Source organism: Oncorhynchus masou, chromosome 9 (genome assembly GCF_036934945.1).
Source record: "Oncorhynchus masou masou isolate Uvic2021 chromosome 9, UVic_Omas_1.1, whole genome shotgun sequence".
Lineage (NCBI taxonomy): Eukaryota > Metazoa > Chordata > Actinopteri > Salmoniformes > Salmonidae > Oncorhynchus > Oncorhynchus masou.
In genome coordinates this window covers 1,374,801-1,390,532 of record NC_088220.1, presented here as the reverse complement: position 1 = coordinate 1,390,532, position 15,732 = coordinate 1,374,801, and the positions used below count along the sequence as shown (strand labels likewise).

The window sequence follows — 15,732 nt, the reverse complement described above, 5'->3', positions numbered from 1 at the left end:
CATACTTAAGACAGTAATGTGTAGAATAAACACAAGATGAATGCCGTTCTAAAAAACAAGGAGAGATTTTAAAGGAGGAAGAGTTGAGACAAACATTCCATATTATCAAGGAAGCCTGTACAAGTGTAGAGTTCATCATGTGTCACCTCTCATCAGGTGACAGTCATGTGACATTCTAGAGTTCATCATGTGGCCCCTCTCATCAGGTGACAGTCATGTGACATTCTAGAGTTCATCATGTGGCCCCTCTCATCCGGTACCAGTCATGTGACATTCTGTAGTTCATCATGAGGCACCTCTCATCAGGTGACAGTCATGTGACATTCTGTAGTTCATCATGAGTCACCTCTCATCAGATGACAGTCATGTGACATTCTGTAGTTCATCATGTGGCACCTCTCATCAGATGACAGTCATGTGACATTCTAGAGTTCATCATGAGGCACCTCTCATCAGGTGACAGTCACATGATGAGTCACATTCCAACCGATGCTTCGCATTGCGCATGGCGGTCTTAGGCTTGTATGGGGCTGCTTGGCCATAGAAACAAACCGTTCTTGTCTCATGATGAACTCTAGAATGTCACATGACTGGTACCGGATGAGAGGGGCCACATGATGAACTCTAGAATGTCACATGACTGTCATCTGATGAGAGGTGCCACATGATGACCTACAGAATGTCACATGACTGTCACCTGATGAGAGGTGCCACATGATGAACTACAGAATGTCACATGACTGTCACCGGATGAGAGGGGCCACATGATGAACTACAGAATGTCACATGACTGTCACCTGATGAGAGGTGACACATGATGAACTCTACACCTGTACAGGCTTCCTTGATAATATAGAATGTTTGTCTCAACTCTTCCTCCTTTAAAATCTCTCCTTGTTTTTTAGAACGGCATTCATCTTGTGTTTATTCTACACATTACTGTCTTAAGTATGTCACATGACTCACCTGATGAGAGCGGAAATTCACAGCGTTTCGTTTATTTTCCAGGAAAGATGGCATGTCATTCATTCATGGATGTGTCACCTTAACAATGCCCCTTTTTCTAAGAACCAAGTTCAGGAGGAAGCAGAATAAATTGAGATTGAGATGATGGGAAACTACAATGAGTTGGTATTTATCAAAAACCCTTCCTTATAAATGTGAAAGTCACTGAAGCCTACTCTTTGAATAAATGTAATTTTCTTCCAACATTGGATGTTGCCCTTACAACACTGAGTTCACTTCACACAGACTCCCAGAGCATCACCGTATGATAATGAAGTGATGAGGTGTGTTTAGATGAGTGTCTGGCTCTGAAATCCACTGACCAGTAGATGGGGCTATAGCAGGAGAAGCCAGAATCCAGCTCTGTGTACCAGCTACAGGAAAGTAGGCTGTATATTTCTGACAGTGTCTTTGTGTACGTTCCACCCTTATTGTGTCTTTAGACTGTCAGATTAGCTGTCAACTGATGAGAGGTGACATTCATAGAGTTTGTACTTCCTTCTCTTGAACTGTGTCTGAACGATGATGAATATGACCTTGGGAATGTCACCTCGGCTCAGCCTTTCACCTGTACTGTCATTCTAGATGATTGACGTCTGTAGTTTCCACCTGCGACTCAGCCCTCCTGGCCGGACCGTATATAAGAGATCACACAGGTTGAGGACTCCACATCACCGAGACTTCTACTACCACAGGTTCATACTGACCTACAGAGCCTCTGCTGTGACCATCATCCACACATCAGACCACCGTCCAGACAGACGGAGACATCTGAGACACCGGCAGAAGCAGACAGAGGTATGGAGGAGAGCAAATAAGTATTTAAGACTTTGGTATGCTTTTATGGGCTTTAACCTCTCTATATCTCTGTCTCTCTCTCGGTCTCTCTCTCTGTCTCTGTCTCTCTCTCTCTGTCTCTCTCTCTCTGTCTCTCTCTCTCTCTCTCTCTCTCTCTCTCTCTCACTCTCTCTCTCTCTCTCTCACTCTCTCTCTCTCTCTCTCTCTCTCTCTCTCTCTCTCTCTCTCTCTCTCTCTCTCTCTCTCTCTCTCTCTCTCTCTCTCTCTCACTCTCCTCTCTCTCTCTCTCTCTCTCTCTCTCTCTCTCTCTCTCTCTCTCTCTCTCTCTCTCTCTCTCTCTCTCTCTCTCTCTCTCTCTCTCTCTCTCTCTCTCTCTCTCTCTCTCTCTCTCTCTCTCTCTCTCTCTCTCTCTCTCTCTCTCTCTCTCTCTCTCTCTCTCTCTCTCTCTCTCTCTCTCTCTCTCTCTCTCTCTCTCTCTCTCTCTCTCTCTCTCTCTCTCTCTCTCTCTCTCTCTCTCTCTCTCTCTCTCTCTCTCTCTCTCTCTCTCTCTCTCTCTCTCTCTCTCTCTCTCTCTCTCTCTCTCTCTCTCTCTCTCTCTCTCTCTCTGTCTCTCTCTCTCTCTCTCTCTCTCTCTCTCTCTCTCTCTCACTCTCTCTCTCTCTCTCTCTCTCTCTCTCTCTCTCTCTCTCTCTCTCTCTCTCTCTCTCTCTCTCTCTCTCTCTCTCTCTCTCTCTCTCTCTCTCTCTCTCTCTCTCTCTCTCTCTCTCTCTCTCTCTCTCTCTCCCTCTCTCTCTCTCTCTCTCTCTCTCTCTCTCTCTCTCTCTCTCTCTCTCTCTCTCTCTCTCTCTCTCTCTCTCTCTCTCTCTCTCTCTCTCTCTCTCCTCTCTCTCTCTCTCTCTCTCTCTCTCTCTCTCTCTGTCTCTCTCTCTCTCTCTCTCTCTCTCTCTCTCTCTCTCTCTCTCTCTCTCTCTCTCTGTCTCTCTCTCTCTCCTCTCTCTCTCTCTCTCTCTCTCTCTCTCTCTCTCTCTCTCTCCTCTCTCTCTCTCTCTCTCTCTCTCTCTCCCTCTGCAGCCTTTACAGGAGCAGTGGTAGGCTTTCGGACAGATCACACCAGGGGACAGTGGTTCTTCAAGTCTGACCCACTTCAGGTAAGATTCTCTTTCATCAAAATGTTTTTTCTTTCCATATGTTTCAGAGGGATGTCAATAAATATGTATTGTCATAAATCTGGACATGTTAAAAGATATCTAGTCAGGTTGTTTAACTTGCCTAACTGTGGTGAGAAGGTCATTCCATGATGACATGTACTGTACCTTGACATACACTGGAACCTGGACACACACACACCAGACAATTACAGGTCACTCACACTGAGGGCAGCGCAGAGCAGAGAAGGTGTTTCTGTTCTGTTTCTGTGTGTGTTTCAGTGGGTTTCTGTGTGTGTGTAAGGCCAATTTCAAGTTTTCATAACAATCGGTAATCGGCCATTTTTGGACACCGATTATGGCCGATTGAACTCCAAGAAGAGACTGCGTGGCAGGCTGACTACCCGTCAGCAAGGAGCCAGGCTAAGACGCAAGCTATCTTATAAAAAACAATCAATCTTAACATAATAACTAGTTAATAACTAGTTAACTACACATGGTTGATCATGCGGTGCCTGTTCATTTACCATCAAATCACAGCCGACTTCGCCAAACGGGTGATTTAAGAAGCACATTCGCGAAAAAAGCACTTTCGTTGCACCAACGTGTACCTAGCCATAAACCTCAACGCCTTTCTTGAAATCAATACTCAAGCATATATTTTTTAACATGCATATTTAGTTAATATTGCCTGCTAACATGAATTTCTTTGAACAAGGGAAATTGTTTCACGTCTCTTGCGTTCTGTGCGACAGAGTCGGGTTATATGCAGCAGTTTGGGCCGTCTGGCTCGTTGCAAACTGTGGGAAGACCATCTTCCTGACAAAGACCATAATTCATTTGCCAGAATTATACATAATTATGACATAAAGGTGAAGGTTGTACAATGTAACAGCAATATTTAGACTTATGGATGCCACCCGTTAGATGAAATACGGAACGGTTACGTATTTCACTGAATGAATAAATGTTTTGTTTTCGAAATGATAGTTTCCGGATTTGATAGGCAGCAGCAGGCTCGTAAGCATTCATTCAAACAGCACTTTTCTGCATTTGCCAGCAGCTCTTCGCTGTGCTTCAAGCATTGAACTATTTATGACTTCAAGCCAATCGACTCCCGAGATTAGGGTGGCAATACTATGGGGCCTATAAGAACATCTAATAGTCAAAGGTATATGAAATACAAATGGTATAGAGGGAAATAGTCCTATAATTCCTATAATAACTATAACCTAAAACCTCTTACCTTGGAATATTGAAGACTCATGTTAAAAGGAACCACCAGCTTTCATATGTTCTCATGTTCTGAGCCAGGTTCTTAAACGTTAGCTTTTTCACATGGCACATATTGCACTTTTACTTTCTTCTCGAACACTTTGTTTTTGCATTATTTAAACCAAATTTAACAAGACCCCCTGTCTATTCCCTTAGGGTTCTGGTTAACATCAGACCCCCTGTCTCTTCATTTAGGGCTTTGGTTAACATGAGACCCCTGTCTATTCCCTTAGGGCTCTGGTTAACATGAGACCCCCTGTCTATTCCCTTAGGGCTCTGGTTAACATGAGACCCCTGTCTATTCCCTTAGGGCTCTGGTTAACATGAGACCCCCTGTCTATTCCCTTAGGGCTCTGGTTAACATGAGACCCCTGTCTCTTCCCTTAGGGCTCTGGTTAACATGAGACCCCCTGTCTATTCCCTTAGGGTTCTGGTTAACATGAGACCCAATGTCTATTCCCTTAGGGTTCTGGTTAACATGAGACCCCTGTCTATTCCCTTAGGGCTCTGATTAACATGAGACCCCTGTCTATTCCCTTAGGGCTCTGGTTAACATGAGACCCCCTGTCTATTCCATTAGGGCTCTGGTTGCCATGAGACCCCCTGTCTGTTCCCTTAAGGCTCTGGTTAACATGAGACCCCCTGTCTATTCCCTTAGGGCTCTGGTTAACATTAGACCCCCTGTCTATTCCCTTAAGGCTCTGGTAAACATGAGACCCCCTGTCTATTCCCTTAGGGCTCTGGTTAACATGAGACCCCCTGTCTATTCCCTTAGGGCTCTGGTTAACATGAGACCCCTGTCTATTCCCTTAGGGCTCTGGTTAACATGAGACCCCCTGTCTATTCCCTTAGGGCTCTGGTTAACATGAGACCCCTGTCTCTTCCCTTAGGGCTCTGGTTAACATGAGACCCCCTGTCTATTCCCTTAGGGTTCTGGTTAACATGAGACCCAATGTCTATTCCCTTAGGATTCTGATTAACATGAGACCCCTGTCTATTCCCTTAGGGCTCTGGTTAACATGAGACCCCTGTCTATTCCCTTAGGGCTCTGATTAACATGAGACCCCTGTCTATTCCCTTAGGGCTCTGGTTAACATGAGACCCCCTGTCTATTCCATTAGGGCTCTGGTTGCCATGAGACCCCTGTCTATTCCTTAAGGCTCTGGTTAACATGAGACCCCTGTCTATTCCCTTAGGGCTCTGGTTAACATTAGACCCCCTGTCTATTCCCTTAAGGCTCTGGTAAACATGAGACCCCCTGTCTATTCCCTTAGGGCTCTGGTTAACATGAGACCCCCTGTCTATTCCCTGAGGGCTCTGGTTAACATGAGACCCCCTGTCTATCCCCTTAGGGCTCTGGTTAACATGAGACCCCCTGTCTATTCCCTGAGGGCTCTGGTTAACATGAGACCCCCTGTCTATTCCCTTAGGGCGCGGGTTAACATGAGACCCCCTGTCTATTCCTTTAGTGCTCTGGTTAACATTAGACACCCTGTCTATTCCCTTATGGCTCTGGTTAACATGAGACGCCCTGTCTATTCCCTTAGGGCTCTGGTTAACATTAGACCCCCTGTCTATTCCCTTAAGGCTCTGGTAAACATGAGACCCCCTGTCTATTCCCTTAAGGCTATGATTAACATGAGACCCCCTGTCTATTCCCTTAAGGCTCTGGTTAAAATGAGACCCCCTGTCTATTCCTTTAAGGCTCTGGTTAACATGAGACCCCTGTCTATTCCCTTAGGGCTCTGGTTAACATGAGACCCCTGTCTTTTCCCTTAGGGCTCTGGTTAACATGATACCCCCTGTCTATTCCCTGAAGGCTCTGGTTAACATGAGACCCCCTGTCTATTCCCTTAGGGCTCTGGTTAACATGAGACCCCCTGTCTTTTCCCTTAGGGCTCTGGTTAACATGATACCCCCTGTCTATTCCCTGAAGGCTCTGGCTAACATGAGACCCCCTGTCTATTCCCTTAGGGCTCTGGTTAACATGAGACCCCTGTCTATTCCTTAGGGCTCTGGTTAACATGAGACCCCTGTCTATTCCCTTAGGGCTCTGGTTAACATGAGACCCCCTGTCTATTCCCTTAGGGCTCTGGTTAACATGAGACCCCCTGTCTATTCCCTTAGGGCTCTGGTTAACATGAGACCCCCTGTCTATTCCCTTAAGGCTCTGGTTAACATTAGACCCCCTGTCTATTCCCTGAGGGCTCTGGTTAACATGAGACCCCCTGTCTCATGTTGTGACTAACTCATCCACCAGAATATGGTTTTCCCATTAAGCTGAAAAAGCTGATCAAGCAGCACCTCTTCTGACAGCGGTACGGCCTGACTCCATAAACAACCCAGAATACATGTGACAGGAATACCAGAGGGAGATGGGAGAAAGAGAGAGAGAGAGAGAGAGAGAGTGAGAGAGTGAGAGAGAGAGAGAGAGGGAGAGAGAGGGAGAGAGAGAGAGAGGGAGAGAGAGAGAGAGAGAGTGAGAGAGAGAGAGAGAGAGAGAGGGAGAGGGAGAGGGAGAGAGGGAGAGAGAGAGAGAGAGAGAGAAGCTGAGGTTTAAGAAGATAAACAGAAATACCTATGTTAGGACGACTGTTTATGGCCTGGGCACAAATAAAAGACACACTCCCTTTGTCTCTCTGTTCTCCCTCTCTTTCCAGGTTATAAAAACAGCCTTCACCCAGTGGAGTTGACACAGTCAGGACTGGCGTGTACAGCAGCCAACCCAGAGATGAGTGTGTCAACGTGTCAGATGAAGGAGCGTTACAACCAGCAGGGATTCCTCTCTGCTGTACCGGTCCTAGACGACACAGAGCTGAGGGAGGCCAGACAGGCCTTCAACCACCTGGAGAGAGAGTTCGGTGAGTGGAGGGGGACGAGGAGGAGGAGGGGGGTTAAGGTTAGAGGTCAATACATCTGTAATATCACCATGATTATGGTTTTATTTTATTTTACCTTTATGTAACTAGGCAAGTTCATATTTTCAATGATGGCCTAGGAACAGAAGGTTAACAGCCTTGTTCGTTCAACCTTTTATGGTTAAACATGTCCTTTTAATGGGATCTGTTGAATGTTAACTTCATCAGTCTATCTCTATTGAATTACATCTAACTCTGTCAATCTGTATTGAATTATATCTAACTCTGTCTATCTGTATTGAGTATATCTAACTCTGTCTATCTGTATTGAATTACATCTAACTCTGTCTATCTGTATTGGATGATATCTACCTTTGTCTATCTGTATTGAATTATATCTAACTCTGTCTACCTGTATTGAATTACATCTAACTCTGTCTAGCTGTATTGGATGATATCTACCTTTGTCTACCTGTATTGAACATATCTAACTCCGTCTACCTGTATTGAATTACATCTAACTCTGTCTATCTGTATTGAATTATATCTAACTCCGTCTACCTGTATTGACCATATCTACCTTTGTCTACCTGTATTGAACATATCTACCTCTGTCTACCTGTATTGAATGATATCTACCTGTATTGTGTGATATCTACCTGTATTGAATGATATCTTCCTGTATTGAATGACATCTACCTGTATTGAATCAAACCTATCTGTATTGAATGATATCTACCTTTGTCTACCTGTAATGAATGATACCTACCTGTATTGAATTATATCTATCTGTATCTACCTGTATTGAATGATAGCTACCTGTATTGACTGATATCTACCTGTGTCTACCTGACTTCAGGTGAGGAGTATACCCAGTACAGTCTCCACAATGTGCACCTGAAGTACCCCTGGGTGATGGGCCTGGCCAAACACCCCCACATCCTACAGGTGGTACAGTCCATCCTGGGCTCTGATGTCATCCTGCTAGACTCACGCTTCATCTGCAAGTACCCAACAACCCCCACACCTCACCCCACAGCCACACAGGCAGGAAATGATGCCATAACTCTGACCAGTGAGGAGGCAGTGAGGTCATCAGAGAAGGACCAGCAGAGTGAGACTGGACTGCCCTTCGTGGCCTGGCACCAGGATATGAGGTGAGTACATCACTAACACTTCCACAGCTACATTACTATTACAATACTAATACAACTGTCAGTTACAAGTATCTCAAAAATAGTAAAATACTACTACAGTACTACTACCGCTACCAATACTGCTTGTAGTACTGTTACTACAACTACTACATCACTACTGTTACTACCGCTACTAGTACTACAACTACAATACTACAGCTACTACTACCACACTATTACTACAATATTACTACTGCTACACCGCTCCTACTACTACAGTACAACTACTACAACTACAATACTACAGCTACTACTACCACAACACTACTACAATACTACTACGACTACACCACTCCTACTACTACAGTACAACTACTACAACTACAATACTACAGCTACTACTACCACAATACTACTACAATACTACTACTACTACACCACTCCTACTACTACAGTACAACTACTACAACTACAATACTACAGCTACTACTACCACAATACTACTACAATATTACTACTGCTACACCACTCCTACTACTACAGTACAACTACTACAACTGCAATACTACAGCTACTACTACCACAACACTACTACAATACTACTACAACTACACCACTCCTACTACTACAGTACAACTAATACAACTACAATACTACAGCTACTACTACCACAATACTACCACAATATTACTACTGCTACACCACTCCTACTACTACAGTACAACTACTACAACTACAATACTACAGCTACTACTACCACAATACTACTACGATACTACTACTACTACACCACTCCTACTACTACAGTACAACTACTACAACTACAATACTACAGCTACTACTACCACAATACTACTACAATATTACTACTGCTACACCACCACTACTACTACAGTACAACTACTACAACTACAATACTACAGCTACTACTACCACAATACTACTACAATATTACTACTGCTACACCACTCCGACTACTACAGTACAACTACTACAACTACAATACTACAGCTACTACTACCACACTACTACTACAATATTACTACTGCTACACCACTCCTACTACTACAGTACAACTACTACAACTACAATACTACAGCTACTACTACCACAACACTACTACAATATTACTACTACTACACCACTCCTACTACTACAGTACAACTACTACAACTACAATACTACAGCTACTACTACCACAACACTACTACAATACTACTACTGCTACACCACTCCTACTACTACAGTACAACTACTACAACTACAATACTACAGCTATTACTACCACAATACTACTACAATATTACTACTGCTACACGAATCCTACTACTACAGTACAACTACTACAACTACAATACTACAGCTACTACTACCACAACACTACTACAATACTACTACTGCTACACCACTCCTACTACTACAGTACAACTACTACAACTACAATACTACAGCTACTACTACCACAATACTACTACAATATTACTACTGCTACACCACTCCTACTACTACAGTACAACTACTACAACTACAAGACTACAGCTACTAATACCACAATACTACTACAATACTACTACTGCTACACCACTCCTACTACTACAGTATAACTACTACAACTACAATACTACAGCTACTACTACCACAATACTACTACAATACTACTACTACTACACCACTCCTACTACTACAGTGCAACTACTACAACTACAATACTACAGCTACTGCTACCACAATACTACTACAATATTACTACTGCTACACCACTCCTACTACTACAGTACAACTACTAGAACTACAATACTACAGCTACTACTACCACAATACTACTAAAATATTACTACTGCTACACCACTCTTACTACTACAGTACAACTACTACAACTACAATACTACAGCTACTACTACCACAATACTACTACAATACTACTACTGCTACACCACTCTTACTACTACAGTACGTTTTGAGTAATAACAAGTATTTACTCAGGAGCTGTCTGATTGCACCAGGTACTGGGGAATAGCTGGGGGTCCAGTCCTGTCGGTGTGGCTGGCTCTTGATGATTCACTGGCAGAAAACGGAGCCCTGAAGGTCATCCCAGGTACTGCAGCTCCCCTGACCACCTAAAACTCACCAAATTATTTTGTTTCCAGAAACGGACAGTTCAGTTCTAATTGGTGCCACAACAAGATAAATAAATACTTAAATGTCTCCTCAAAATATGTATCTGCATTTAGCCAGGTACAGTTAATGTTCTGAAAGCCTCTTTCTGTCATTCTAGCAGGAAATGACTGCAGTAAATGACTGTGATAAGATGTCCATTCATAGACAAACAGAGGACGAGAGTCTGTGTGGTTAGTAAAGTGTTCACTCTCCTCTCCTCTCCTCTCCTCCCCTCTCCTCTCCTCTCCTCTCCTCCTCTCCTCTCCCTCTCCTCTCCCTCTCCTCTCCTCTCCTCTCCTCTCCTCTCCTCTCCTCTCCTCTCCCTCTCCTCTCCTCTCTTCCCCTCTCCTCTCCCTCTCCTCTCCTCTCTTCCCCCCTCTCCCTCCTCTCCTCTCCTTTCCCTCTCCTCTCCCTCTCCTCTCCTCTCCTCTCCTCTCTTCCCCTCTCCTCTCCTCTCCTCTCCTTTCCTCTCCTCTCCTCTCCTCTCCTCTCCCCCTCCCCTCCCCCCCCCTCCTCCAGGAAGCCACTGCTCTGGCATGCTGCCCCACCACCTTGCCTCCCGCCCCGGAAACATGCTGTCAGTCAACCAGGAGATCCCTGAGGAGCTGTTGCAAACGGATAGCGCTCTACTCTGCCCCCTGCTGGCTGGGCAGATGTCTGTAAGTCACACTGCCACTCTACTGGGGGTTCTTGTCTTTTTAAGAACAACAAATGTCAGCAAACAGACATTCTGTATTACAGTGAGCTTCCCATCCCAAGTCCTACTGGACATTCTGTATTACAGGGAGCTTCCCATCCCAGGTCCTACTAGACATTCTGTATTACAGGGAGCTTCCCATCCCAGGTCCTACTGGGCATTCTGTATTACAGGGAGCTTCCCATCCCAGGTCCTACTAGACATTCTGTATTACAGGGAGCTTCCCATCCCAAGTCCTACTGGGCATTCTGTATTACAGGGAGCTTCCCATCCCAGGTCCTACTGGGCATTCTGTATTACAGGGAGCTTCCCATCCCAGGTCCTACTGGACATTCTGTATTACAGGGAGCTTCCCATCCCAAGTCCTACTGGGCATTCTGTATTACAGGGAGCTTCCCATCCCAGGTCCTACTAGACATTCTGTATTACAGGGAGCTTCCCATCCCAGGTCCTACTAGACATTCTGTATTACAGGGAGCTTCCCATCCCAGGTCCTACTAGACATTCTGTATTACAGTGAGCTTCCCATCCCAGGTCCTACTAGACATTCTGTATTACAGGGAGCTTCCCATCCCAAGTCCTACTGGGCATTCTGTATTACAGGGAGCTTCCCATCCCAGGTCCTACTGGGCATTCTGTATTACAGGGAGCTTCCCATCCCAAGTCCTACTGGACATTCTGTATTACAGTGAGCTTCCCATCCCAAGTCCTACTGGGCATTCTGTATTACAGGGAGCTTCCCATCCCAAGTCCTACTGGGCATTCTGTATTACAGGGAGCTTCCCATCCCAGGTCCTACTGGGCATTCTGTATTACAGGGAAATACACTCTATTCTCTATTCTTCTACAACAACAATAAGAATAATAAGGTGCAATTGGTGATTGTGATTTGATGTTGATGGTCAACCCAATCAGATCCATGATGGGTTCCTGGTCCACGCCAGTGACCCCAACACATCCCAGAAGAGACGCTGTGGCTTCGTGATCCGATACGTCCCTACCTGTGCCTACCCTATACAGGTGAGAACTACTGCAGATATGTCTCTACCTGTATCTACCCAATACAGGTGAGAACTGCTGTAGATATGTCTCTACCTGTGTCTACCCTATACAGGTGAGAACTACTGTAGATATGTCTCTACCTGTGTCTACCCTATACAGGTGAGAACTACTGTAGATATGTCTCTACCTGTATCTACCCTATACAGGTGAGAACTACTGTAGATATGTCTCTACCTGTGTCTACCCTATACAGGTGAGAACTACTGCAGATATGTCTCTACCTGTATCTACCCTATACAGGTGAGAACTGCTGTAGATATGTCTCTACCTGTGTCTACCCTATACAGGTGAGAACTACTGTAGATATGTCTCTACCTGTGTCTACCCTATGTTTCTCTCAATCTCTCTCTCTCTCTCTCTGCAGGACCCAGACCGTCCCAGGCGTTTCCATGCTACAGTGATGGCCAGTGGATCAGACCAGTTCAGTCACTTCTCCACCTTGCTGTGATGAGCCTTACAGCACAACTACAACCATATCCATAGAGATCCCATTACTGTATTACTGTCTGATACTTAGAGGAACCTCATGATACTGTATTCACCTTGATGACTTACTGCTGTGTTCACCTTGATGACTTACTGATGTTTTCATCCTTGATGACTTACTGATGTGTTCACCTTGATGATATCAGATGAACGGTTTAAAAATCACTTTTTGTACATAGCCCCCCATATTAGGAGACCAAAAGTACTGGGACAAATTCACTTCTATGTATTAAAGTAGTCAAAAGTTTAGTATTTGGTCCCATGTTCATAGCACACATTAACTATATCAATCTTGTGACTCTACAAACTTGTTGGATGCATTTGTTGTTTGTTTTGGTTGAGTTTCATTTTATTTTGTGCCCAATATAAATGTTAAATAATGGAGATTATAATCGACTATGTTTCTAAACACTTCTACATTAACGTGGATGTTATCATGATTACGGATAATCCTGAATGAATCTTGATTAATGATGAGTGAGAACCTTACAGACAAAAACATCATACTCTCCAAAAATGCTAACCTCCCCTGTTATTGTAATGGTGAGAGGTTAGCATGTCTTGGGGGTATGATATAAAATGCTAACCTCCCCTGTTATTGTAATGGTGAGAGGTTAGCATGTCTTGGGGTACGATATAAAATGCTAACCTCCCCTGATATTTGTAATGGTGAGAGGTTAGCATGTCTTGGGGGTATGATATAAAATGCTAACCTCCCCTGTTATTGTAATGGTGAGAGGTTAGCATGTCTTGGGGTATGATATAAAATGCTAACCTCCCCTGTTATTGTGATGGTGAGAGGTTAGCATGTCTTAGGGGTATGATATAAAATGCTAACCTCCCCTGTTATTGTAATGGTGAGAGGTTAGCATGTCTTGGGGGTATGATATAAAATGCTAACCTCCCCTGTTATTGTGATGGTGAGAGGTTAGCATGTCTTAGGGGTATGATATAAAATGCTAACCTCCCCTGTTATTGTGATGGTGAGAGGTTAGCATGTCTTGGAGGTATGATATAAAATGCTAACATCCCCTGTTATTGTAATGCTGAGAGGTTAGCATGTCTTGGGGTATGATAGAAAATGCTAACCTCCCCTGTTATTGTAATGGTGAGAGGTTAGCATGTCTTGGGGGTATGATATAAAATGCTAACCTCCCCTGATATTGTAATGGTGAGAGGTTAGCATGTCTTGGGGTATGATAGAAAATGCTAACCTCCCCTGTTATTGTAATGGTGAGAGGTTAGCATGTCTTGGTGGTATGATATAAAATGCTAACCTCTGTTTTCGGGGTATGATGTATGCATTTAACCTTTTTTACTTTCTCCCTCGTCATTATTAATTCAGGACTATATGTTGTCATGGTAACGTCCATGTAGAAGTGTTTAGAACCGTACAGCATGTGTCACTGTCCCAATACCGGTGGAGCTCACAGTATCTGGGTTGGACTGGGTTGGACTGGGTTGGACTGGAGTCTATCTCCTGTTTCTGTAGAGTGAACCAGAACGGCCCATAGGGCAGGAGACCATCTCCTGTTTCTGTAGAGTGAACAAAAAGGCAAGCCACTCTGAAGGTGACCTGAGCTGACCTGGAGTCCATCTCCTGTTTTAGTGCATTGATAATGATAATAATTACATGTATAAAATGTGAAAGGAGGACAAATTAAATGCTGTATGAACATGTAAGCTAATGTATCCTGGACGTCATGCTATGTTACCTCTTCATGTGTCTTATTGTGATTTACGTGTTGAATAAACCATCTCACTATACACTGGCATCTTTCTCTGTGGAACTTGGTGGGCATTACTTTGTAAGTCACAGCAAACTATGTTTCATTTGTAAAAAAATTCTGGGATTGGGATTTTAACCAGTTGAATGAAAGGGCAAAATGTATATTTCCACCTAAATAAACTTCCCCAAACATCATTATTTTTCATGAGGAGGCTACAAACAATAACGGGTCGTGCTGCGTAGCTTTAGAAAGGGCTGGAAATCCCCTTCCTGGTTAAAATAGTTAGAAATGGCTGATGTACATTGTACAAATATTATGAAAATCATAGATTTTTTCAGATTCAACCAAACTGGGGCAATGGGGCTTGAAATGACGGATATTATTTCTAAATATAGTAACAATCAAATGATAAACGACTTACTAAAGTTTTCACACTTCTTATAACTAAAATAAACATGATCAAACTTAGTTACAGTACAATATTAGCGCATAACAAATTCTTCAGTGTTAAATCAACAGGCCTCTGAGTGGAGCAGCGGTCTAAGGCACTGCTGTGTCACAACAGGCTGTGATTGGGAGTCCCATAGGGCGGCACACAATTGGCCCAGCATCGTCCGGGTTTGGCCGGTGTAGACCGTCATTGTAATTAAGTATTTGTTCTTAACTGACTTGCCTAGTTCACATGAACCCTAACAGTGTTGCATTTAAAATTGGACCAGTGTCTTACGGTCCAAACTTTTGAGTGTTAAATTAACACTGTACTCAGTGCTGAGGCTGTTACACTTTGTCAGTGTTAGGGCATTAACACTTTCAGTGTCATGCAAGAACACCTCATGTAGTAGTTTTAACACCAGGAAGTCTTTATTGTTTACCCCAATGGAGTTCTACAATAACACCTTATATAGTAGTTTTAAACACCACATCAAGAGGTCCGTATTTCTTGACAAGGTCAATGTTGAGTTAAGGACATTACAAACTACACTCACAAGTCTTTATTGCTACATGCTCTTATGTAAACATTTAAGACATCAGAACCGGCAGCAGACATTATAACATGTAAATTAGCGCAAGCATAGACCAGTTAAAATGATACTGCCTCTCACGGGTGGCCAAAAATAACAATTTGAAAGCCATGCCCCCAATAAGGCACACCTCGAGTATAATTTCCCGGTGTGCATTGCCTTTTCCAGTGAATTGTAGAGTTACCACTGATCTGTATGTGTCAGTGATAGTGATAGAGACATGTATGTTGAATTTGCTAATGTTCAGTCCTGTGGACTTCACCAAGGGAGTTCCTAATGTAAGCAAATGTTATCAATAAAATGTAACCGTTAATGATAATACATCACATACACTGAGTGTACAAAATATTAAGAACACCTA

The 15,732-nt window shown here is 43.6% G+C and overlaps 1 protein-coding gene across 2 annotated transcripts; it reads left to right on the top strand.

The window, feature by feature from the left end:
• The first annotated feature begins 582 nt into the window (after positions 1 to 582).
• LOC135545426 (uncharacterized) lies at positions 583 to 14,391 on the top strand. 2 transcript variants are annotated; one of them, XM_064973031.1, is made up of 10 exons: positions 583 to 807; positions 1,009 to 1,131; positions 1,591 to 1,803; positions 2,875 to 2,951; positions 6,884 to 7,084; positions 7,941 to 8,238; positions 10,221 to 10,312; positions 10,894 to 11,033; positions 11,987 to 12,091; positions 12,498 to 14,391. In XM_064973031.1, the coding sequence occupies exons 5-10, from the start codon at positions 6,955 to 6,957 to the stop codon at positions 12,579 to 12,581; spliced, it is 849 nt and encodes a 282-aa protein (XP_064829103.1). In that variant the 5' UTR covers positions 583 to 807; positions 1,009 to 1,131; positions 1,591 to 1,803; positions 2,875 to 2,951; positions 6,884 to 6,954; the 3' UTR covers positions 12,582 to 14,391. The 2 variants fall into 2 exon arrangements, with proteins under 2 accessions (XP_064829103.1, XP_064829104.1); XM_064973032.1 differs by lacking the exons at positions 583 to 807; positions 1,009 to 1,131 and having other exon boundaries at positions 1,425 to 1,803.
• Positions 14,392 to 15,732: the final 1,341 nt, after the last annotated feature.

What these genes read in the sequence shown, in the direction of transcription:
- LOC135545426 (XM_064973031.1), top strand. Translation starts at nt 6,955, where the DNA reads ATGAGTGTGTCAACGTGTCAGATGAAGGAGCGTTACAACCAGCAGGGA. An exon ending in GCCTGGCACCAGGATATGAG is followed by an intron (nt 8,239 to 10,220) that starts GTGAGTACATCA and finishes TGATTGCACCAG; the next exon opens with GTACTGGGGAATAGCTGGGG. An exon ending in TGCTGGCTGGGCAGATGTCT is followed by an intron (nt 11,034 to 11,986) that starts GTAAGTCACACT and finishes CAACCCAATCAG; the next exon opens with ATCCATGATGGGTTCCTGGT.